The 24885-nt window shown below is 42.9% G+C and overlaps 1 protein-coding gene across 1 annotated transcript in view; it reads right to left on the minus strand.

The window, feature by feature from the left end:
• The window catches only part of Ywhae (tyrosine 3-monooxygenase/tryptophan 5-monooxygenase activation protein epsilon), a 44120-nt gene that overhangs the window by 8804 nt on the left and 10431 nt on the right, over positions 1-24885 (minus strand). The window contains exons 2-4 of the mRNA XM_042670536.1: positions 10606-10805; positions 4021-4127; positions 2671-2877 (exon numbers count right to left, since the gene is read on the minus strand). Of these exons, the coding sequence (XP_042526470.1) occupies positions 2671-2877; positions 4021-4127; positions 10606-10805 (514 nt within the window). The remainder of the gene's footprint in view (positions 1-2670; positions 2878-4020; positions 4128-10605; positions 10806-24885) is intronic.

Raw genomic sequence — 24885 nt, forward strand, 5'->3', positions numbered from 1 at the left:
ATAGTTGGTGAAAATAAATCTGGAATAAAGGTTTAGGATTTTGTGTTGTTCTGCTTGCCAGTTTTTGTTGGGGTTTTTTTTGTGTCTCAGCACTGAGGCTTGAACACTGCCCCTGAGCTTTTGTACTTAAAGAGTAGCACTCTACCACTTGAACAAATTTGATCTCCAATTACCCCCCCAAAAAAGCACCACTTAACAGCTTTGGAGATAGAGTTGCATGGACTTTCCTGTCTGGGCTGGCTTGCTAGAAGATCATGCATGTATCTAACTCAGGAAGCTGAGCCCTGGAGGACTGAGGTTCAAGGCTGGCAGTGATTAGAAAAGCCCAGGAAGGGGGGGGGGGGGGGGGCCAGGAGAGAGGATTGGATGGGAAAACAAAGGAGGAAGCTACAATACTTGCTAAGAAAGGTACTCATTATCTTGCCCATGTAATTGTAACCCCTCTGTACAGTATTTTCACAATTAAAAAAAAAAAAATAAAACTAAAAAACAAAGAAAAGAAAAGAAAAGCCAGAAGACATCATCTCTAATCAGCAAAAGTCAGGTCCTGATTTCAAACTGGTTTGGCAAATCCTCTTCCCCAAAAGGTAAAAAACATTCCCAGGCTGGAGATAACAAGTGCTTATCTAAACTAGTTAAGTCCTTATCCCCAGCATTACTATGAATAAAAAAAATGTATTCATGCTAAATTTGTAACTATAGTAAGAAAAAATATTGGAATAAACTGAAATAAAAATGTGAGAAACAGTTAGGACACCAGTAGCTCAAATCTGTAATGCCATAAACTCCAACTATCCAGCAAAACAACAAGATTGGAAGTATGTCTCAACTGGTATTTGGTTGAAAAAGCTGAGCAAGAGCGGGAGGCCCTGAGTTCAAACTCCTGTAGCAGTAATAAGAAAGCATGTATGCATGTATGTATGTGTGTGTGACACTGGTGAATTTAAAAACTTTTAAATCATAAAAAGGGCCTGATCACTATGAAATTATTATTGAAATATGCCTGGGCTGGGAAGGTGGCTCAGTGGTAGAGCATTTGCCTTGCATGCATGAAGCCTTGGGTTCGATTCCTCAGCACCACATAAGCAGGGGGGAAAAAAAGCCGGAAGTGGTGCTATGGCTCAAGTGGTAGAGTGCTAGCTAGAGTGGTAGAGCTGAGGGACAGCGCCAGGCCCAGAGTTCAAGCCCCACAACCGGACCCCCCCCCCCCAAAAAAGAAAGTATGCCTGTAATCCCAAAAGGAATGCTAGTTTCAGGCCAGTGTATATTAACAAGGAGATTGTATCTTTAAACATTATCTTCATCAATGATAACAAAAATTACGACCTAAGCTGGGCAGCAGGGGCTCATGCCTATGATCCTAACTACTCCTACTCAGGAGGCTGAGATCTGAGGATCAGGGTTCAAAGCCAGCCCCGGCTGGCCACGAGACTCTTACCTCAACAAACCACCAGAAAACCAGAAGAGGCACTGTGGCTCAAGTGGTAGAGCACCAGCCTTGAGCTGAAGAGCTGAGGGACAGCGCTCAGGCCCAGAGTTCAAGCCCATGACCAACAAAAATAAATAAATAAAATAAAAACCTAGATGAGGTGACTCAGGTGTGTAATCTCACGTACTGGAGGCAGAGAAAAGAGGATGTGGTTCCAGGCCAGTAAAAGACTTACTAAGCCTTCATCTCAAAATCAAGAGGGGGTAAGAGTGAGGGAAATGATAAAGTACACCTATGGTTCCAGCTACATGGCAAGTAGAGGAAGGGAAAACTCTAGGCTTTATCTGGAAGTCACAGTAGTATATAGAAAAGTTGAGAGCAAGACTTAAGTTAATGGGATATATGTTGATCTAGGTTTTGTCATTGTACTTTGTGGTAGAGTGCTTGCCTAGCATACTTGAAGCTCTGGATTCAATTCCTCAGTACAACATAAACAGAAAAAGCCAGAAGTGGTGCTGTGGCTCAAGTGGTAGAGCTTTAAGGGAAAACAAAGCTCAGGGACAGTTCCCAGGCCCTGAGTCCAAGCCCCAGAACTGGCAAAGAAAGGGGGGGGGGGGGGGGGGGGGGGAGACGGAGAGAGAGAAAGAGAGAGAAGAAAGAAAGAAAGAAAGAAAGAAAGAAATCGGCCTATCATTGTATTATCCAAAGTAGTTCTGCTGAGGTTTTTAAAAAAAAAAAACTTAGGAGCCCCTCTGTCAAAGATAGAAAAATAAGTGGCAATCTGTTCCTCTAGAACAATATTTTTGGTAGGTCATGGGACTTGAACTCTGGCCTGGACATTGTCCCTCAGCTCTTCAGCTCAAGGCTAATGAGCCACAGTGCCACTTCTGACTTTATTATGTGGTACTGAGGAACTGAACCAGTTTTCTGGTGGTTAGCTAGAGGTTAAGATCCTCACTAGATTTTCCTGCAGAGCTAGCTTTAAACAGCAGTCCTCAGATCTCAGCCTCCTAGGTAGCTAGGATTATAGGCGTGAAACTGGCACCCAGCCTCCTGGAACAATTTTTACTTCACACTGAGTGATTTTTGTCTATCAAATATTGTTGTAGACATTTGTTATCTCAGCAGAAGGATCAGGAGGTTCAAGCCCAGCCAAAGCTACAGAGTGAAACTGTCAAAAAGAAAGGAGCGGTGGGGTGGTGGGGGGAGTTGCGGCGCTTTTGCTTTCATCCATAGCATACCTGCAGGCCCGGTCAGGAGAATTAAGAATTTCATAGTAGAATACAGAAAAGTTGAGAGCAAGACCTAAACGGATGGGATGCGTTGGTGGAAGTTCTGTCATTGCAATATCACTAGCAGCTTTATAAGCCACTAGGCTGTTTTCCGCAGCCTCCTTCCTGTCATTTCCTGTGGCAAATTCAGCCAGATACCTGTGGTAGTCCCCTTTCCTACAACAAAACAAAACTGGAATTAAACAATGCTTTGAAAGAAAAACAAATTTAAAATTTTTTTTTATTTCATGTAAAATGTGATAAAAATATTTAAAATTGAAGCATGCTTTAGTAAAATTTAAACACTCAGAAATGATCAGTTCTTTTCCTAAGATATTATATATTAACCAATATACTCAAACTCCGAGACATTAACTGCAGGGGGAAAAAACCCACAAAACCACACACACACACACACAAAAAAAAAAAAAACCAACAAAGCAGACACCAATTGACAGAGTAAAACTAAGTGATTCGAAATAAAGACACAAGTTTATTAAACATAAAATTAGGGGCTGGGAAGATGGCTCAGTGGTAGAGTGCTTGCCTTGCATGCCTGAGGCCTTGGGTTCGATTCCTCAGTACCACATAAGCAAAAAGAAAAAAGCCAGAAGTGACGCTGTGGCTCAAGTGGTAGAGTGCTAGCCTTGAGCTGAAGGACAACGCCCAGGCCCAGAGTTCAGGCCCTACGACCGGACCAAAAAAAAAAAAAAACATAAAATTAAACCTTTCTAGTTTTATTACTCTACTTAAGAGTACTCAGGATTGAACCAGGACCTCAAGCATGCTAAGCATATACTCTACCACTAAACTACAGCCCCAGTCCTCACTTTACTCTATAAAAAGTAAAAATTGCACTGTAAAAGGTATAGGTATAATCAGAGCAAAGGAGTCCACAAAAGCCAGAGTTAATACATTTTTTATAATAGTCTGACCATTTTAAATCTAGTACTGTTAATTATTAGAAGTAAATTTGCAAATAACTTTTTTAGCCAGGAGCCAGTAGCTCACAGTTGTAATCCTAGATATTCAGAGGATTGCAATTCAAAGCCAGCTAAGGCAGAAAAGTACTTGCCCACCAGAACTCAATCTCCAGTTAACTAGATAAAGTGGCTCAAGTGGTAAAGAGCCTACCACGAGCAAACAAACCAAGCAAGAAGAGTATGAGGCACTGATTTCAAGCCTTGGCAACACAACAACAACAAAAACAAAAGCAAAAAACAATAGCTTAAATAAAAGCTGAAAACCTACATTTAAAAAGTCATTGGCTAAGGCCAAGTTTTACTCTTACATTGTTTTCCCTACTAGTATAGAACCTACATTTTATAATAGAAAACCTTGGACTCGCCAGTGTTAGCTGCTGGAATGAGGTGTTTGTCCAGTACATCCAGAATGTCACAACAGATTAACTTTAGTTCAGTCTCAACCTGGGAGGGGGAGAAACAGAATGTTTAAGTCTAGAAATCATACAAAGTATTTCATATTCTACCTAGAAGTATTTCATAGTCTACCTATCACTGATTTTAATATATTACACATCTCTCTACAAACCTCCCTCATCCTTGATACAAAAGCAGAGAAAAGCTGTATTCAGATTATAGAAGTATCTTTCCTCCTTAAAACATGCACATACACTGGATGCACAATCATACCTCAATAACACTGAAATGCTTATTGCTTCTTAGTACATGCAGCTTCTATGAATAAACTCATTATGAAATAGCCACTTAAATAGGAAAACAGATTAATATACAGAACTTGAGCACTGTCTGTGTGTGTGGTTCAAGCAGTAGATCATCTGCCATGCTCGAGCCTGAGTTCAAATCCCGGTACCATAAAGAGGAAAAGAAAATCAGCTGAGCACTGGTGGCTCACACCTGTAATCCCAGCCACTCAGGAGGCTGACACACTTTAGGATTGCGGTTTGAAGCCAGCCATAGCCTTAAAGTCCCAGTGAGATGCTTACCACCAATTAACCACTCAAAACCCGCAAGTGGAGCTGTGACTCAGCGGGAGAGCACTAGTCTTTAGCAAAAGAGCTCAGGGACTGTGCCTAGACCGAGTCCAAGCCCCACAACCAACAAAAACAACAACAAAAAAAAATCCAGAAGAGTGGGGCTAAGGATGTGGCTTGGTGGTAGGGCACTTTCCTAGCATTCAAGACCCTGGGTTCAATTCTCAGCACCACAAAAAGGGGAGAGGCACAATGTCTCAACACCTATAATCAGGTATGGGGAGGTGAAGAACAAGAAGAGTTGAGGCCAACCTAAGTGAGATCCTCGTTCAAACAATAAAATTCGGCATGATGTTCATCTGTCTACCTGGCTACATGGGTATGGGTGGCGATTACAGTCCATGCTGGTCCTGGTAGAAATATAAGACCTTATTTGATAAACAAGGTCAGGGACATGGCTCAAGAAGTAGAGTGACTGCTTAGCAAGTACAAAGCCCTGAGTTCAAATCTCAGTACTATAGAGGATACAGTAAAATAAGGACTTAAACCCAGGCAGGGTGTGAAAAACAATCAAAATTCAGAACTTGTATTCCCTAAACTATGCATATACAACCAGTAACAGCATTCATCTCTCTTATTAGTTTATAATACACCTAAAATGCTACAGCATGCCTAAACAGTCATTTTGCCCTCCATTTTCTATTCACTAACAAAGACAATGTTAGATTATACAGTTAAATCTATAATTATAAAGATCTAAGTATCCTTGGGAGGTAGATACTGGGAGATTGAGGTCCCTTGGCCAGTTAAAGGCAAAAAATTTTGTGAGACTCCATCTCAACCACTGGTGTGCCTGTCAATCCTAGTTATGTGGGGAAATAGAAATAGGATTGCATCCCAGACTGGCAAGGGCAACAACCAAGACCCTCAACATAACCAACAAGAGAAGGGCAGGCATATGGTTCGAGGGTGATAGGTAGGGGGCCTGCCTAGCAAGATTCTACATACCGAGTATCCTTACGTCTCATTATTCCAAATCCCTCTTCCTGAAAAAGCTCATCAATTTGTCATCAACACATATCCATGTCCATCCCCCTTATTCACTAAGTACATACAGCTATTTCTTTAAGACTTCCTTCTTCAGTACCTCCATCTTATTTATCTTCCTCATTTTCTCATCCTTTACACCAAACTAATCTACAGCCAGCCCATATTCCTTGTTCTAACATATCTAAGGGTACCAGTATCCCAACTTACTCTCTATAGACTCCTTGAGATTGTTACCTAACTACTTAGAAGACCTGTTTTACAACTTATTTTTTGCAGTGCTAGAGATTAAATGAAGGGCCTTGAGGATGTTAGTTAAGAACTTTGAGTTATATCACTATCTCCAATTTTGTACTGAAGTTTATAAAACAATTCTTAGCCCTTACATTGACGGAAACCCTAATATTTTCTATTGTTTCAAAAACAGCAATTAGCCAGGCACCAGTAGCTCACATCTATAATCCTATCTACTCAGGAGGGCTGAGATCTCAGGATCACAGTGAATAGTCAGAAAGTGCAGAAGTCCCTGTGAGACTCTTAGCTCCAAATAACCACTCAAAACCCAGAAGTGGTGCTATGTGTGGCTCAAATGATAGAGCACTACCGTTGAGCACAAAAAGAGGCTCAGGCATAGCACCCAGGCCCTGAGTTCAAGGCCCGCAATTGACAAAATAAAAAAAAAAAAAAAGAAAAAATAATTAGAACAAGCATCCATAAGGACAGTAAATAGATTTATTTCATCTCTGGTTAAATACAGATTTATTTTATCTCTTGATCCAAAATACCTAACAAATTGTATGGCACACAAGAGACATTCAAGTATTCACTAAATTAACCCAAATATGAATGCCAGGTTAATGGAGTATTTTACAGTTACTAACATAAGGGCAATAATTAAACCTGTTTGCTTGGTTATACAGTGATCAAAATTGATTTCTGCTCTAGGAAATATATTAGAGGCACAGTGTGCTTGCCTAGTATGGGTAAAGCTATGGGACTAATCCTTAGTTACTATTAAAAAAATGGAAGCCGGGCGCTGGTGGCTCACGCCTGTAATCCTAGCTACTCAGGAGGCTGAGATCTGAGGATTGTGGTTCAAAGCCAGCCCGGGCAGGAGACACCGTGAGAATCCTATCTCCAATAAACCACCAGAAAACCGGAAGTGGCGCTGTAGCTCAAGTGGTAGAGCGCTTGCCTTGAGCTGAAGAGCTGAGGGACAGCACCCAGGCCCAGAGTTCAAGCCCCACGACTGACAAAAAAATAAATAAATAAAAAATAAAAAAAAAAAAATGGAATGCCAACCTCTGCAGTCTCTAGCACAATAAATTATTTGCTTCTGTCCTGAAATCCTGTTATTTCTAGTCCAGGGAAGTACCAGACTGTGACCTAAAATGTCCAACATCTAAGGCCAACTTACAATTATAGGCCGGAGACATAATTCAAACACTCAAAAGAATTAGGACATAATCAGTTAACAATCACCACCTGTAAAGTAAAAGTGATTTTATTTCTGTACTAAAAATGATAATGAATATTACTATGGCTTAATGCCCCAATTTCTCTTCCTATTTACTCCCCAGCTCATAATGCAACTGGTTTTGCTGTCAAGCACTTCCTACCACTGTCATACAGAAAGTCTACCACTGGAACCTACCCAACTATGTACAGAACCTTTAAAAAACTGGGTAAAGTAAACATCTTTACAAGCTGATCAGCTTTTATGTTTGGCCAGTATGGGGCCTAAACTCTGAGCTCGGGCCTTGTCCCTGAGATCTCTTTTCTCAAGGCTAGTACTCTACCATTTTGAGCCACAGCACCACTTCCAGTTTTTAAGTGGTTAACTGGATATAGAGTCTCATGGGAACTTTTTTTTTTTGTCGGTCATGGGGCTTGAACTCTGGGCCTGAAAGCTGTCCCTCAGCTCTTCAGCTCAAGGCTAGTGCTCTACCACTTGAGCCACAGCACCACTTCTGGTTTTTTAAGTGGTTTATTGGGAGATAAGAGTCTCACAAATTTCCTGCTGGAGATGGCTTTGAACTGTGATTCTCAGATCTCAGCCTCCTGAGTAGCTAGGATTACAGGCGTGAGCCACCGGAACACAGCTTCATGGGAATTTTTTTGCCCACACTGGCTTCAAACTATGGTCCTAAGGTCTCAGCCTCCTGACTAGCAAGGAATACAGGTGTAAGCCACTGGTACCCAGCAGCTAAATTAATAATCTCTAATACAAACTGGGACACGGTAAAACTTTCAGCATTTATCTAGCATGCGCAGGAACCCAAGTTTGATACTTAGCACCTCAAAAAAGAAAAAAAAATTTCAGTAGAAAGAGGAATGGAACCAGGAACTGGAGGCATGACTCAAGTGACAGTAGCCATGCAGGAAAAAGCCAAACTAAAGTGGGAGGCCTTGCATTAAAGCCCCAGTACCAGCACAAAAACTACCAAAGCTCTAAATTAAAAGCAATATCTAGCTGGGCATTGGTGGCTTACATCTGTAATCCTAGTTACTCAAGTGGCTGAGATCTGGGGATTGCAGTTCAAAGCCAGCTCAGGCAGGAAAATTCCTTAAGACTCTTATCTCCAATTAACCACCAGAAAACCCAAAGTAGCTCTGTGGCTCAATGTGATAGAGCATTAGCCTTAGCAAAAAGAGCTCAGAGAGAGTACCCAGGCCCCAAGTTCAAGCCCCACAACATACATATACACATACAACATGCACATATACACACAAAATCAACATTAATATTTAAGAAACAGTAAGAAAAATAAGTGCCAGTGGCTCATGCCTCTAACCCTAGCTACTTAGGAGGGTGAGATCTGAGGATCAAGGTTCAAAGCCAACCTGGGCAAGAAATTCCAGAAGTAGAGGTATGTCCCAAGTGGTAGAACATACTTGAGGGAAAAAAATAGCTAAGTAACAGCATGAAAGCCCTGAATTCAAACCCCAGTACTGGCACATGCATGCACCTGCATGCAAATATACATGTGTGCAAACATACAAAGCAGCATCAATGATCTAATAAAAATACAGCCGGGCACTGGTAGCTCATGCCTATAATCCTAGCTCCTGAAGAGGCTGAGATCTGAGGGTCACGGCCCGGGCCCAGGCAGGAAAGTCCAGGCAGGAAAGTCTGTGAGACTCTTATCTCCAATAAACCACTAGAAAACTGGAAGTGGCAATGTCGCTCAAGTGGTAGAGCACTCACCTTGAGCTGAAGGGCAAAGGAACAGCGCCCAAGCCCAGAGTTCAAGCCCCACGACCAAAAAAAAAAATACAAAGTCAGCTGGGCCCCAGTGGCTCATGCCTGTAATCCTAGCTACTCAGGAGGTTGAGATCTGAGGATCACGGTTCAAAGCCAACCTGAGCAGGAAAGTCTGTACAACTCTTATCTCTAATAAACCATTTAGAAAACCAGAAGTGGCACTGTGGCTCAAGTGGAAGAGTGCTAGCTTTGAGCTGAAGAGCTGAGGGACAGCTCCCAGGCCCAGAGTTCAAGCCCCACGACTGACAAAAAATAAATAAGTAAATAAATAAATAAGTAAATAAAAATACAAAGTCATGGGCTGGGAAGGTGGCTCAGTGGTAGAGCGCTTGCCTTGCATGCATGGGGCCCTGGGTTCGATTCCTCAGCACCACATAAGAAAAAAAAAGCCAGAAGTGGCACTGTGGCTCAAGTGGTAGAACGCTAGCTTTGAGCTGAAGAGCTGAGGGACAGCGCCCAGGCCCAGAGTTCAGGCCCCACAACCAGACCAAAAAATAAAAAAATTAAAAAAAAAAATACAAAGTCAGATGTCAGTCACTCAAGCCTGTAATCCTGAGTGAAAGCTGAGATCTGGGAATCACCATCCAAAGCTAGCCAAGGCATGAAAGTCCTTGAGACTCTTATCTCCAATTAACCACAAAAATGCTAGCAGTAGAGCTATAGCTCAAATGGTAGAGTGGTGGTGTCCTTGAGCAAGAGGTCAGAGATAGTGCCTAGACTCAGAGTTCACACCTCAGTACCCAACCAAAACGTGCACAAACTTACACGCACACACAAGCACACACACACAGGTTGATGTACTTTATGAATGTATGAAAACAAAGCTTGTTAAAATTGTTTTAGAAAGAATAAGGGAGGGCTGGGAAGGTGGCTCAGTGGTAGAGTGTTTGCCTTGTATGCATGAGGCCCTGGGTTCAATTCCTCAGCACCACATAAGCAGGAAAAAAAAAAAGCCGCAAGTGGCACTGTGGCTCAAGTGGTAGAGTGCTAGCCTTGAGCTGAAGGGCTGAGAGACAGCACCCAGGCCCAGAGTTCAGGCCCCAGACCGGAGGGAAAAAAGAATAAGGGAGCGCTGGGAAGGCTCAGTGGTAGAGTGCTTGCCTTGCATGCGTGAGACCCTGGGTTCGATTCCTCAGCACCACATAAGCAGAAAAAAGCCAGAAGTGGCTCTGTGGTTCAAGTGGTAGAACGCTTTCCTTGAGCTGAAATGCTGAGGAACAGCGCCCAGGCCCACAGTTCCACCCCGACAATCAACGACAACAAAAAAGAATAAGGGAGCCAGGCACCAGTGGCTCAGGCATGTAATCCTAGCTACTCAGGAGACTGAGATCTGAGGATTGAGGTCCAAAGCCAGCCCGGGCAGGAAGATCTGCAGGAAAGTCAGTGAGATTCTTATCTCTGATAAACCACCAGAACACCCGAAGTAGCTCTGTGGCTCAAGTGGGAGAACACTTGCCTTGAGCTGAAGAGCTCAGGAATAGTGCCCAGGCCCAAAGTTCTCAAGCTCTATGACCAGGGGAAAAAAATAGAAGGGAAAATGACATGATAGTGAGGTTAATGGTTCACACTGTATGCATTATGGAAATGGTCCTGAATGCAAGCCTCACCAGCACACACACTTACATACAAAAACCCTCACCATTTGCCGATATTCCTGAATCATTTTTAGTTTGTTTTCTCCTCCCTTGTTTTCTTCTTTCTGTTCGATGCTGCTAATTATTCTCCAGGAGGCTCTTCTAGCTCCAATCACATTTTTATATGCAACAGATAGGAGATTTCTTTCTTCAACTGTCAGCTCCACATCCATCCCTGCTACTTTCTTCATTGATTCCACCATTTCTATGTGAGAAAGGGAAAACCAGATTGCACAAATTTTAGATGTTTTGTTAACATATCCCTTTCACAGTACTTTTTTCCTGTTATGATAATACAAAAAAAATGTGTAAAATTTAACAAAAATTGCGTCTATACCTTTATGCAATAGTTCAATGAGCCCTGAGTTCAATCCCCACCACCCCAGGAAAAAAAGCTATTTAAAAACAACTGGCCAGGCACTGGTGGCTCACACCTGTTATCCTAGCTACTCAAGAAGCTGAGATCTAAGTAAGCATTGTTGTTCAAAGCCATACTGGGCAAAGTTCGTGAGGCTCTTATCTCCAATTAACCAACAGAAAAATCAGAATTAGAGATACGGCTCAAAATGGTAGAGCGCTATCCTTGGTCAAAAGTAGCTCAGGGACAGTGCCAAGCCAAGGCCCTTAGTTGAAGTCCCATGACTGACAAAAAATATTAACCTGAGCCAGGTGCTCAACCTCTACTGGCTACTCAAGAGGTCAAGAAATGAGGTTTGAAGCCATCCATACAAATCCAAGCAACTTTTTTTGTGTGCTGCTCCTAGGGCTTTTGCACTCAAGGTTAGCCCTCTACCACATGAACCACAGTCTATTTCTGGCTTTTTGGTGGTTAATTGGAGAATTTCCTGCATGAGCTGGCTTTGAGCCTCAATCCTCAGATCTCAGCCTCCTCAATAGCTAGAGTCACAGGCTTAAGCCACTGATGCCTGGCAAGAAACTAGTCTCCAATTAACCAGGTGGGGAAAAAAGGCCAGAACTGTTGTCCTGGCTCAAGTGGTAGCACTTCAGCCATGAGTGAAAAAGCCCGATGAGAGCCACACTCTCAGAGTTCAAGATCCAGTACAAGCCGGGCACCAGTAGCTCATGCCTGTAATCCTAGCTACTCAGGAGGCTGAGATCTGAGGATCAAGGTTCAAAGCCAACCCCGGGCAGGAAAGTCCATGAGACTCTTATCTCCAATAAACCACTCGAAAACCAGAAAGGGCATTATGGCTCATGCACAAGATTGCTAGCCTTGAGCTGAAGAGCTGAGGAATAGCACAGAAGCCCAGAGTTCAAGCCCCAGGACTGACAAAAAAAAAAAAAAAAAGAAGATCCAGTACAGAACAAAACTAAAAAGAATTCAAAACCACCCTAACTAATTTGAGATAGCCAGACAGGGTGACACGTACCTGTAATTCTAGCACTTACCTAGGAGATTGAAACAGGAAGATTACAAGTTCAAAGCAGCCTAAAATACATAGCTAGACCCTAGCTAAAAGTAAATTAGGAAATTAAGCAGAAAATAATATAGTAAGTACCTAACAAACTACAGAATATGTTTTAGGTAGCCAGATGTGGAACACCTGTAATCACAGCTACTCAGAAAATGGAGACAAAAGCGATTTGAGACCAGCCAGAGCAAATCTGGAGACCCTATCTTAGTAAGAATACAAAGGGGTTGGCATAAGCGGTAGAGCACTTGCCTAGCATGTTTTTTTGTTTGTTTTTTGCCAGTCCTGGGCTTAAACTCAGGGCCAGGGCACTGTCCCTGACCTGCTTTTGCTGAATGCTAGCACTCTACCACTTGAGCCACAGTGCTACTTCTGGCCTTTTCTGTCTATGTAGTACTGAGGAATAGAACCCGGGGCTTAATGCATGCTAGGCAAGCACTCTACTACTAAGCCACATTCCCAGCCCCACCTAGCATGTTTTGAGGCTCTGGATTCAATTCTCAGTACCAGGGTTGGGGGAGAATACAAGACATGGATCAAGAAGACTTCAAATGACGTCTAGTATTATACTATAATTTGCAAGTATATCTCAGGTTAAAACAGTCTCTTATTTCCTTGAACAAATTAAATTGCATTTAGCAAAAAAAAAAAAAAAAAAAAAAAAGCGAAGTTAGCCCACGCCTGTAATCCTGGCTACTCAAGAGGCTGAGATCTGAGGATCGAGGTTCAAAGCCAGCCCTGGAGACTTTTATCTCCAATAAACCACTAGAAAACCGGAAGTGGCCCTGTGGCTCAAGTGGTAGAGTGCTCGCCTTGAGCTCTTCAAGTCAGAGTTCAAGCCCCACGACCGACAAAAAAAAAAAAAAAAAGCAGTCAGCTCAAGGTATGGCTCAGGTTTTAGACTATATGCATAGCATGTGCTACACATTCAATTCCCAGTATTTAACTAAAGATATGGGAGCAAAGATTCACTCACAGCTAAATATAGTTAAGCATGAACTACCTGTTCTACCAATAATTTACTGATAAACCTTTTGCTGGTTACTGTTACCACTAGGTGGCGAGCAATTAAAGGGGACCAGATAATCATCAGGCTATATCCCCCAGATAGCAAAATATAAATTAAACAGAGTAGGTTTGAAAGTATGCTTTTAGCCAGGTGCCCATGACTCACACTCCGGGGGCTGACATCTGAAGATCACCTGCAGCAAAGTCGATTAAGACTCTCATTCTCCAGGCTGGGAAGGTGGCTCAGTGGTAGAGGTTTGCCTTATATGCATAGGCCCTGGGATCGATTCCTCAGCACCACGTAAGCAGAAAAAGCTGGAAGTTGCACTGTGGCTTTAATGGTAGAGAACTAGCCTTGAGCTGAAGAGCTGAGGGACAGCACCCAGGCCGAGAGTTCAGGCCCCATGACCAACAAGAAAAAAGACTCATCTCCAATAAACTACTCAAAACCAGAAGTGGGGCTATGGCTCAAGGGGTGGAGTGCTAGGCTTGACCAAAAGAGGCTCAGGGACAGCGCCCAGGCCCTGAGTTCAAGCCCCAGGACTGGCAACAACAACAACAACAAAAAAAAAAGCACCTAGACACAACTATATAATGCTAACAGCATTTTAACACGGTTAAACCTCTAAGTAACATCCTTCTTATTGCTGTGCTTTACAAATTTTCAACTATATTTTGACATCAACAAGGCAATGTGCAGAACCCTTCTGCTACCATTACCTGTAGATCACACAGGAGGTGCTCCTCTTTGCATTTTCTATTCTTATTTTCCTTACTATTAAAATTAGGGTGGGAAAGCCAGGCACAGGTGGCTCATTCCTACTAGCTAGTCAGGAGGCTGAGATCTGAGGATCGTGATTCAAAGCCAGGCATGGCAGGAAAAGTCTGTGACTCAAGTGGTAAAGCCTTGAGCTGAAGAGCTGAGACAGCCTCAGGCCGAGTTCAAGCCCCATAACCGACCAAAAAAAAAAAAAAAAGCTCAGGGGCAGCACACAGGATGGAGTTCAAGGCCTAGAACTGGCAAACCTACCACGGTTACCCAAAATAAAAGCTTTACCAATAAAATTCACATACATAACAGTGCATCCAGTTACAACATACATTTTTCTTAATAAGCTACAACTTCTCTATCACAATCAATTCTAAAACAATGACTCCCAAAAGAAAATCCCCATATCCTTTAGCATTATGGTCTCATTTATTCCCAAACCCAACCAATTTTTTAACCTATTCTGGATATTTAATGTAAATGGAATATATATGTATGTGGCCTTAGGGTTACTAAGCTTCCAAGGTTCATCCACAGTACATATGAACAACATACCAGTTTATCTATTCACCAATTACTGATGACATTTGGGTATTTCCACTTTGTGACAATTATGAAATGCTGCTGTGAAAATTCATATAAATGTATGGCTATATCCGAGCCTGAGTATGACCTTCAGAGTCAAGGAGTAACATTTTGAAGGTCATAGTTTTCTACTTATATTCCTATCAGCAACATTTTCATTCATTCTCATCTTTTTCTTTTTTTTTGGTCAGGAATGGGGCTTGAACACTGGGCCTAGTACTGTCCCCTCAGATCTCAACTCAAGGTTAGCGTTTAGCGTTCTACCACTTGAGCCACAGCACTTCTGGCTTTTTCTGTTTATGTGGTGCAGGACCTCATGCATGTGAGGCAAGCACTCACACAAAGCCACCATCCCAGCCCCCTCCTGATTTCTTAATTGTGTTTTGTTTTTCAATATGTTTTTTTTTTCAATGCTGGAGATCCAATCCAACAGCTTGTACATGGGAGGCAAGATACATACCTAGCCATTAGGTGTGGTTTCACCTATCACCATTTATCTATCTTCTTTGGAGAGAAATTTTAAATGTGTTGCCCATCACTCAATTTTTTTTTCTGGCCCTACGGCCAGTGCCCTGGGCACTGGCCCTAAGCCTCTTTGTGCTCAAAGATAGCACTCTACCACTTGAGCTACAGTGCCATTCCTGGCTTTTTTTGAGTAGTTTATTGGAGAGTCTGATTTTTCTGCCCAGGCTGGCTTCAAACCTCAATTCTCAGACGTCAGCCTCCTGAGTAGCTAGGATTACAGGCACTGAGGCACCAACACCCAGCAATCACTTAATTTTTAAATTCCTGCTGAGTTATTCCATTTTTTTGGTGTACTGGTATTGGGACTTGAACTTGGAATCTCACTCTCTCTCTTGGCTTTTCCACTCAAGACTGTCACTCTACCACTTGAGCCATAACTCCACTTCCCATTATTCACTTTTTAGGAACTCAACAAAACCAGCCCCTCCTCTTTGCGGGCTGATTTAATGTTTTTCATTATAAAGGTGATGCATAGAAAGGTTACAGAGTTAACCTAAGTTAGGTAATGAGTACATTTCTTTTAGGACAACGTCACTCCTTCCCAACGTCACTCCTTCCCTCGCTCTCTCTCATCCTTACCAACAAGTTGTATAGTTCATTTTCAATATAGTGTCTAGTGAGTGCCACTGCTGCACCTGTTTACCCTTAGTTGTTCCATTTCTATGCCTCCCCCTGCACTCCCAAAACAAAAAGAAAACAAAAACAGCAACAAAGAAAAAACCCAGTTTCCATTTTCTGGAGTTCATTTTGATAAACACTATTTTGTATGACCAGATGCACATAGGCATTGTGCTTTTGTTTGTCTCCTAAACGTATCCTCTTCTGATCTCACTGTGTGTGAATGCCTAGTCCAGTATGTTTTAGGAATCTTTTTATATAATCTTATCATCCTATCTGCAAGCTATTAATTTTGTTTGCTTGTGGTACTAAGCTTGAAACTCAGAGCCTAGGGCTTATGCTAGGCAGGCCTTCCACCCTTGAGCCATGTCTTGTGCCATGGATAGTAAATTAAGGATGTGTTAATATTAAGTCAGAAGTTTCTCTTTTTTTTTTTTTTTTTTGGGGGGGGGGGGTCCGGTCATGGGCCTGAACTCTGGGCCTGGGCACTCCCTCAGCTCTTCAGCTCAAGGCTAGCATTCTACCACTTGAGCCACAGCACCACTTCCAGTTTTTTTCTGCTTATGTGGTGCTGAGGAATCAAACCCAGGGCCTCCTGCATGCAAGGCAAGTGCTCTACCACGGAGCCACCTTCCCAGCCCCCTAAGTCAGAAGTTTCTTTATCCCCTCTAAATATCTAAAGCCAGTGTCTTATGAATCATAATTGTAATAAAGCAGGAACTTGTGTTATCTTTTTAAAAGTGGCAACAGAGACATGTACCACGAAACGACAGAAGAGAGACCCCATTGGACCCACATTCTTATTGACCATGCCCTTAAAATCTTCACCAATACAGCCGGGCGCTGGTGGCTCACGCCTGTAATCCTAGCTACTCAGGAGGCTGAGATCTGAGGATCGCAGTTCAAAGCCAGCCCGGGCAGGAGAGACCGTGAGACTCCTATCTCCAATAAACCACCAGAAAACCGGAAGTGGCGGTGTAGCTCAAGTGGTAGAGCACTCGCCTTGAGCTGAAGAGCTGAGGGACAGCGCCCAGGCCCAGAGTTCAAGCCCCACGACCGACAAAAAAAAAAAAAAAAAAATTCACCAATACAAGATTGACTGTTCCTTGGTATCATGTCATGAACTTTTTTGGTAGCAAATATTTTATCAATGTAATGTATAACATATCTAGGGGGAGAGGAGGTCACATATCTACAACAAGCATAATTTACGCATTTCATGATGGAATCACTCTTTGTGGGTAACACAGGCAGTTTGGTACATGAAACTTGGACAGTGAAATATACCTGAGACTTCTGATAGTTTGAAGAAAATGAATGACTGACTGAACATCACTGTTGTACTAATTCTGAAACATAACGCCCACAATAAGTCCTAATGCGTACACTAAACACAACTTTCCCCCCAAGTTTTCTTCCCTTCACTGTGTTATAGTACCTAGATATTCATTTCAAAGAACAATCTCCTGTCTGGGACATCTAGGACTTCTAGGAAAGTCTATTCATCCTGACTTCATTTCCTTCTTACCCCAAGGATGACTTCATCTTCAACCCTAGCTTTGTTTCTTAGTTTCTCTCTGAAGTATTTACACATTCATTCAATAAACTCATTCACAAATAAAACACTGTAGGCTAGGTTTAATGGTTTAAATGGTCATCATAAAAATACCTAACAGTATAATCTTCATTTTACATGAGGAAAGTAGATGTGGAGCCTAAACATGCTTAGTACCATAGTGCCTTTGATTGACACATTGCCTCAAATCTAAATTCACCTAAGAGGATCCCTTTATTTATAAAAACAGGTTTGGCCTGGGAATGTGGCTTAGTGATAGAGTGCTTGCCTAGTATGCATGAAGCTCTGGATTCAATTCCTCAGTACCACATAAACAGAAAAGGCTGGAAGTGGCGCTATCCCAAGTGGTAAAGTGGCTAGCCTTGAGCAAAAAGCAGCTCTGCAACAGTGCCCAGGCCCTAGGTTAATCCCCAGGACTGGCCAAAAAAAGGACAGGTTTGAAGTGAAGTTTTGGCTCAGTGGTAGAGCAAATACATAGCATGCCACATACACAGCATACTCAAAGGACTCACAGAGAGAGACACTAAGGTGAAAAGCTAGGGATAAAGCACAGTGATAGAACATGCATGAGGCACCCCAAGTGCTAGTGACTCAGGTGGCCGAGATCTGAGTTCAAAGCCAGCAGAGGCAGGAAAATCCTTCAGATTCTTATCTTCAATTAAACACAAGACAACCAGAAGTAGAGCTGTGGCTCAAAGTGGTAGAGCGCTAGCCTTGATCAAAAGGAGCTCAGGGCCAGCGTTGAGGGCTTAAGTTCAAGCCCCAAGATCAACCAAAATAAAAAAGAACATGCATGAGGTGAATCTTCAGCACCAAAAAAAAAAGCATGTAAAACAACTGGTTTCACTGACTACAAGACAATTTTTTTTTTGGTCAGTTGTGGGGCCTAAACTCTGGGCTTGGGCACTCTACCACTTGAGCCACAGCACCACTTCCAGTTTTCTGGTGGCTAATTGGAGATAGTGTCACAGATGTTCCTGCCCAGGCTAGCTTTGAACCGCCCCACCCATCCTCAGATTTCAGCCTCCTAAGTAGGTAGGATTACAGGTGTGAGCCACTGGCACCTAGCTCAAAACACAATTTTTTTTGGGGGGGGGGGGGGGAGGTAGTGGGGCTTGACTCTGGGCTTGGGTGCTATCCCTGCACTCTTCAGCTCAAGGCGAGCGCTCTATCACTTAAGCCACAGCATCACTGCCGGTTTTCTAGTGGTTTATTGGAGTCTCACGGACTTTCCTGCCCAGGCTAGCTTTGAACCACCATCCTCAGATCTCAGCCTCTTGAGTAGCTAGGATTACAGGCATGAGCCACCGCCTGGTAAAACACACCTTTTTTCCACCTAGCTTGACCATTATCTCTTCCAAGACTATCCCCTGACAAGGGTGAAACAAGTCTTTGCTTAGTTTCAACAGTCCTCTTGCATTTTTAAGACACTGGCTTCTATCCTCCAGTCTTAGGCACCTCAGTGCTTAGATAACAGGCTTGCCCCAGGCCCAAATCAACAGTCCTTTGATGGGCTGGGAAGATAGCTCAGTGGTAGAGTGCTTGCCTTGCTTGCATGAGGTCCTGGGTTCGATTCCTCAGCACCATATAAGCAGAAAAAGCCAGAGTGGCACTGTGGCTCAAGTGGTAGAGCGTTAGCCTTGAGCTCAAGAGCTGAGGGACAGTACCCAGGCCCAGAGTTCAGGCCCCACGACTGGCCAAAATAAAAAAGAAATGAGGGTGGCAGGGGACAGGATGTATATTACCTATTACTGAGAGGTTACCACAAAGACTAATCGTACAGATCCTAATTGATGACAATCATTAGGACAGAAGCAAAGTTTTCAGACTGGTCATAAAAAAAACCAGCTCTATACTAGCTTCGAGGATCACACTGTCTCATACCAAAGTATTTATTGTTACAATCTTAACTTCTTCCCAAATGTTTACTGGTTATTACAATTACTTTATTTATTTATTTATTTAGTACTGTTACCAAGGTTTGAAAAAGCTACTCCCAATTAGCTTTTTCATTCATGGCTGGCACTCTACCATTTGAAGCAGATCTGTATAAATTGGAGATAGTCTGACAAACTTTGCTGTGGAAGCTAGCAATCCTCAGACCAAAGCCTCCTAAGTGGTTAAAATTACAAGCACTGAGCCTGTAAATAAAGTAGTTAGCACCCAGTCAACTAGTTCAGTTTTAAGGACAATACAGAAGCCAAGGTAAATTTGCCTGAAGCCACAAAATGATAAAACAAAAATTCAAATCCAGGACTGGGAATGTGGCTTAATGGTAGAGTAACTGCTTGCCTAGTATGCATGATGCCCTGGGTTCAAGTCCTCAGTATCACACAGACAGAAAAAGCCCAAAGTGGTGTTGCGGCTCAAGTGGTAGAGTGCTAGCCTTAAGGAAAAAGCAGATCAGGGACAGTGTCCAGGCCTGAGTTCAAGCCCCAGGATTCCCCATCCCCCCCCAAAAAAATTCCAAATCCAGACTATCTTTATTTCCTTGGGCTTTTTTTTCTTTTTGGAGACAGTATCTCACCATTTGAGCGCTTTGGACCATTTGAGTGTTGTGGCTCAAAAAAAAAAAGACTGGCATCTACAGAGACATTATATTAAGACAGTTGTAATCAGATCTTGAATATATAATCCAGAACCAGTAATATTTCTCAAAATAAGCCAAAGTATTTACATATACTAAGAACCTGGTATAATGTAATCTAGACGCCTCAATGATTTCTCTGCTAGAGTATTGAGAAAAGCCAGCAAAAAAAACAGCTCTTGACAGCATGGAGGCCTGAGTTCAAGCCTTATAAGTGACTAATACAAAAGAAAAAGCCAGACTGGAGAGGTCTAAGGCTTGTCTTTGTGTGAACAAGTAAATGAAGATTGAGAAAAAAAATCCCATCAAAGCAATCTAAGAGAGACAATAAACAGACCCAATTCCCTTTAGGCTCCATTTAGAGCCAGACAAGTATGAGGGAAGTTTAGTTTCCTTCTTACTGAAAAGACTAAAATAAAAAATAAAAAGACTAAAGTGACCCCGTAGCTCTATCCCAACCTCTGCAGTCCTTTTCTCAAAGAAAAGTAATCCAGATATGTTGATAGTGACTGTGAACTCTCCAATTGACTGGGAACCAATTGTTGGGGAAAAAAAATAATCTCCAAAGATCCAACATGAGAGGAAATATAGGATGAAAAGGAATTCCACTGCTGAATTGCAGCCCATTTGGTACAACTACTAACTTACATGAAAGCAAATTTCCTGAACTGTGTAAAATAGGATTCAAAGTTACTTAGGCCTGTACAGAACTACTACGGGGACAGCTAAGGTAAAAAAGGAGACGAAAGCAAGCACCAGTGGCTCACACCTGTAATCCTAGCTACTCAGGAAGCTGAGATATGAGGATCACGGTTCAAAGCCAGCCCAGGCAAGGAAAGTCCGGGAGACTCTTATCTCCAATAAACCACTAGAAAACCAGAAGTGGCACTATGGCTCATGCGGTAGAGCACTTGCCTTGAGCTGAAGAGCTGAGGGATAGCACCCAAGCCCAGAGTTCAAACCCCACAACTGATGAAAAAAAAAGGAGAGGAAGCAATTTGTAAAACTGTAAAAAAAAAAAAAAAATCGTGTGTGTTATGTCTCAGTTGTGGGGCTTTTAATTCAGGGCCTGGATGCTGTCCTGGAGCTTTTTTGCTGAGGGATAGTGCTCTATCACTTTGAGCCACAGCTACACTTCAACTTTTCTGATAGAGTCTCATTCCTGCCCTGGCTATGCACCATGATCCCCAGATCTCAGCCTCCTGAGCAGCTAGAATTACAGGCATAAGCCACTGACACCTGTATTAAAATTAACCTCTCTATAAAACAAAATCATTCTTGCTGGGCACTGGTGGCTCATGTCTGTAAATCCTAGCTACTCTGGAGGCTGAGACCACAAGTCAAAGCCACCTTGGTCAGGAAAGTCCATGAGACTTTCATCTCCAATAAACTACTCAGAAAAAGCCCAAAATGGGGCTGGGAAGGTAGCTCAGCGTAGAGTGCTAGCCTCGCATGCATAAAGCCCTGGACTAGTTTCCTCAGCACCACATAAACAGAAAAAGCACAAAATGGCGCTGGCTCAAGTGGTAGAGCACTAGCCTTGAGCTGAAGAGCTCAGAGACAGCGCACAGGCCCTGATTTCAAGCTCCAGGACAGTTAAAAAACAAAAACAAAAAAGCCAGAAATGGCACTGTGTCTAAGTGGCAGAGAACTAGCCTTAGGGAAAAGGCTCAGGGACAGCACCCAGGCCCAGAGTTTGACCCCTTAGTTCCAGTCCTAGCACTGGCGCGCGCGCACACACATACACATACACACACACTTGTAGCTCAGTGGTTTAATTCCATACCAATGACAATTTCCTATACTTCAATCTCATAATTCATTCAACTACAAATGCAAATCTGAAGAATGAGAGTTTGTCTATTAAACAGACCACTAAGCGGGGCGCCAGTGGCTCACGCCTGTAATCCTAGCTACTCTGGAGGCTAGGATCTGAGGATTGCAGTTCAAAGCCAACCCGGGCAGGAAAGTCCGTGAGACTCATCTCTAATAAACCACTAGAAAGCTGGAAGTGGCACTGTAGCTCAAGTGGCTCAAGTGGTAGAGTGCTCGTCTTGAACTGAATAGCGCAGGGACATCGCCCAAGCCCAGAGTTCAAGCCCCATGACTGACAAAAATAAGTAAATAAGTAAATAAATATAAATATAAATAAATAGACCAGTAACTACAGGCTGCAGCAGAACATATAAATTGAGGGCTGCGAAGGTGGTTCGGTGGTAGAGCACTTGCCTTGCATGCATGAGGCCCTGGGTTCCATTCCTCAGACCACATAAGCAAAAAGAGAAAAAGCTCAAGTGGTAGAGCGCTAGCCTTGAACTGAAGAGCTGAGAGACAGCACCCAGGCCCAGAGTTCAAGCCCCACAACCAGAAGCCCCCCCCCCCAAAAAAAGAACATATAAACTGAATACAGAGGTATAATATTTAGATCTTAGATCCTTTACCATGCTAGTCATAATGCACACATTTTTTAAAGTTTCAGTTATGAAGCTGGTGGCTCACTAGAAGGACGGAAGTGGCACCGTAGCTCAAGCAGTAGAGTGCTTGCCTTGAGCTGAAAAGCACAGGGACAGCGCCCAAACCCAGAGTTCAAGCCCTACAACCGACCAAAAAACGAAACAAAACAACAACAACAACAACAAGACCCTATCTAAAAAACAAAACACCAGCACTGGTGGCTCATGCCTGTAAATCCTAGCTACCCAGAAGGCTGAAATCTAAGGATTGTAGTTTGACACCGGAACCAAGAAAAAGTCTGTGAGACTCTTAAAAAAAGAAAAGTAGGGCTGGGAAGGCGGCTCAGTGGTAGAGTGCTCGCCTTGCATGCATGAGGCCCTGGGTTCGATTCCTCAGTACCATATAAGCAGAAAAAGCTGGAAGTGGCACTGTGGCTCAAGTGTTGGGAGTACTAGCCTTGAGCTGAAGAGCTGAGGGACAGCGCCCAGGCAGAGTTCAGGCCCCATAACCAAAAAAAAGAAAAGAAAAGAAAAGTAGGGGGCTGGGAAGGTGGCTCAGTGGTAGTGCTTGCCTTGCATGCATGAGGCCCTGGGTTCGATTCCTCAGCACCACATAAGCAAAAAGAAAAAAAGCCAGAAGTGGCGCTGTGGCTCAAGTGGTAAAGCACTAGCCTTGAGCTGAAGAGTTGGGGGACAGCACCCAAGCCCATAGTTCAGGCCCCACAACTGACAAAAAAAGAAAATGAAAAAGAGAAAAAAATGAGTGTGGGCTGCTGGTGGCTCATGCTTGTTATCCCAGCTACTCAGGAGACTGAGATCTGAGGATTGCAGTTTAAAGCCATCCCAGGCAAATTTGTGAGACTCTTATTTCCTATTAATCAGCAAAAAGCCAGCTTCAACCTTGAAGGAAATACTAAAAGAGCACAAGGCCAAGTTCAAACCCTAGGTAGGTACATACATACATGTATACATGTACGTGTATACACACATCACAAAGGCAATTTGTTATTGTACAGATAAGAACAGTCCCACAAACTAAATGACATCTAAATGGGACAGCATTCAAGAGCTAAAACCCTGTGCTTGACACACTGCTCTGTATATATAAACTATTTCCAAAACTCAGTTCTAATTTCACTATATCTTGGTTCCTCTCCTATAGAAAACATACTCATTCTACTGGGCCCCAGTGACTTACTTCTGTAATCCTAGCTGAGATCTGAGGATCAAAGGTTGAAAGCCACAGCCTGTTCAGACATATCCATGAGACACATCTACAATTAATCAGCAAAAAGTCAAGTGGAGCCATAGCTCAAGTGGTAGAGTACCATTCTTAAATGAAAATTCCAAGCCAAGGGCTGGGAATGTGGCTTAGTGGTAGAGCTTGCCTAGCACACATAAAGCCCTGGGTTCGATTTCTCAGTACCACACAAACAGAAAAAGCTGGAAGCAGCACCATGGCTCAAATAGTAGAGCTCTAGCCTTGAGCATAAGAGGCTCAGGGACAGAGCCCAGGCCTTGAGTTCAAGGCTCAGGACCAGAAAAAAAAATTCCAGGCAAGAGTACAAGGCCCTGAATTCAAACCCCAGGGCTGGGATGTAGCTCAGTGGCAAAGCACTTAACTAACAAGTGCGAAGTCCTGAGTTTAATCCTCAGTACCAAAAAAAAAAGTGGGGGGGGGGGGGAGACAACAAAGAAAATAGTTTTAAAAATTAAGTATTAATACCACTCAAGTACTACTTTTTTTTTGCCAGTCCTGGGACTTGAACTCAGGTCTGGACACTGTCCCTGAACTTGTTTTGCTCAAGACTAGCACGCTATCACTTGAGCCACAGTACCACTTCTGGCCTTTTCTGTTTATGTAGTACTGAGGAATGGAACTCAGAGCTTCATGAATGCTAGGCAAGCAGCACTCTACCACTAAGCTGCATTCCCAGTCCCAAGTATTACATCTTTCCCAGTCCCAAGTATTACATCTTATTTTTTTGCTGATTTTTTTGGGGGGTGGTCGGCCGTGGGGCTTGAACTCTGAGCCTGGGTGCTGCCCTTGAGCTCTTCAGCTCAAGACAAGTGCTCTACCACTTGAACCACAGCGCCACTTCCAAGTATTACATCTTATAACCTCACAATTTCCTAACAGGCCTGTGAATTAGTAGCCAAAGCAGACTGTATGATTCCACAGTCTTTGCATTCTATCCATCTGCCAAAATGAGTCATAATTCATAGTGTAATATCTCCTTCAAATTGTGTATATAGATGAAATTCAACATATTTCACATTGCTTTAACGATAAAAGTTAACTTGATGACCAGAAATTAAGACTACCGATAAGCAAGCTGTTGAGTTACTATAATTATGAGAAGGGCTCTAAGTTTCAAAATTAAATATCAAAACACATACACTGAATCCTGTGCAAAATAGTTCAGAAAATATGACTATAAACTTGGTTTACCTTTTTTTTCTTTTCTTTTTTCAGTTGTGGGGCCTGAACTCTGGGGCCTGGGTTCTGTCCCTCAGCTCTTCAGCTCAAGGATAGCACTCTACCATTGGAACCACAACGCCACTTCCAGCTTTTTCTGCTTATGTGGTGCTGAGGAATCGAACCCAGGGCCTCATGCATGCAAGGCAAGCACTCTACCACTGAGCCACCTTCCCAGCCTTACATTTGTTGTTTTTTTTTTTAAAACAACAGTGCTGGGGAGTGTACCCAAAAGTGCTTGCCTAGGATTTA

The sequence above is a fragment of the Dipodomys spectabilis genome, unplaced genomic scaffold, assembly GCF_019054845.1.
Source record: "Dipodomys spectabilis isolate Male_0828 unplaced genomic scaffold, ASM1905484v1 ptg000018l, whole genome shotgun sequence".
Taxonomy (NCBI): domain Eukaryota; kingdom Metazoa; phylum Chordata; class Mammalia; order Rodentia; family Heteromyidae; genus Dipodomys; species Dipodomys spectabilis.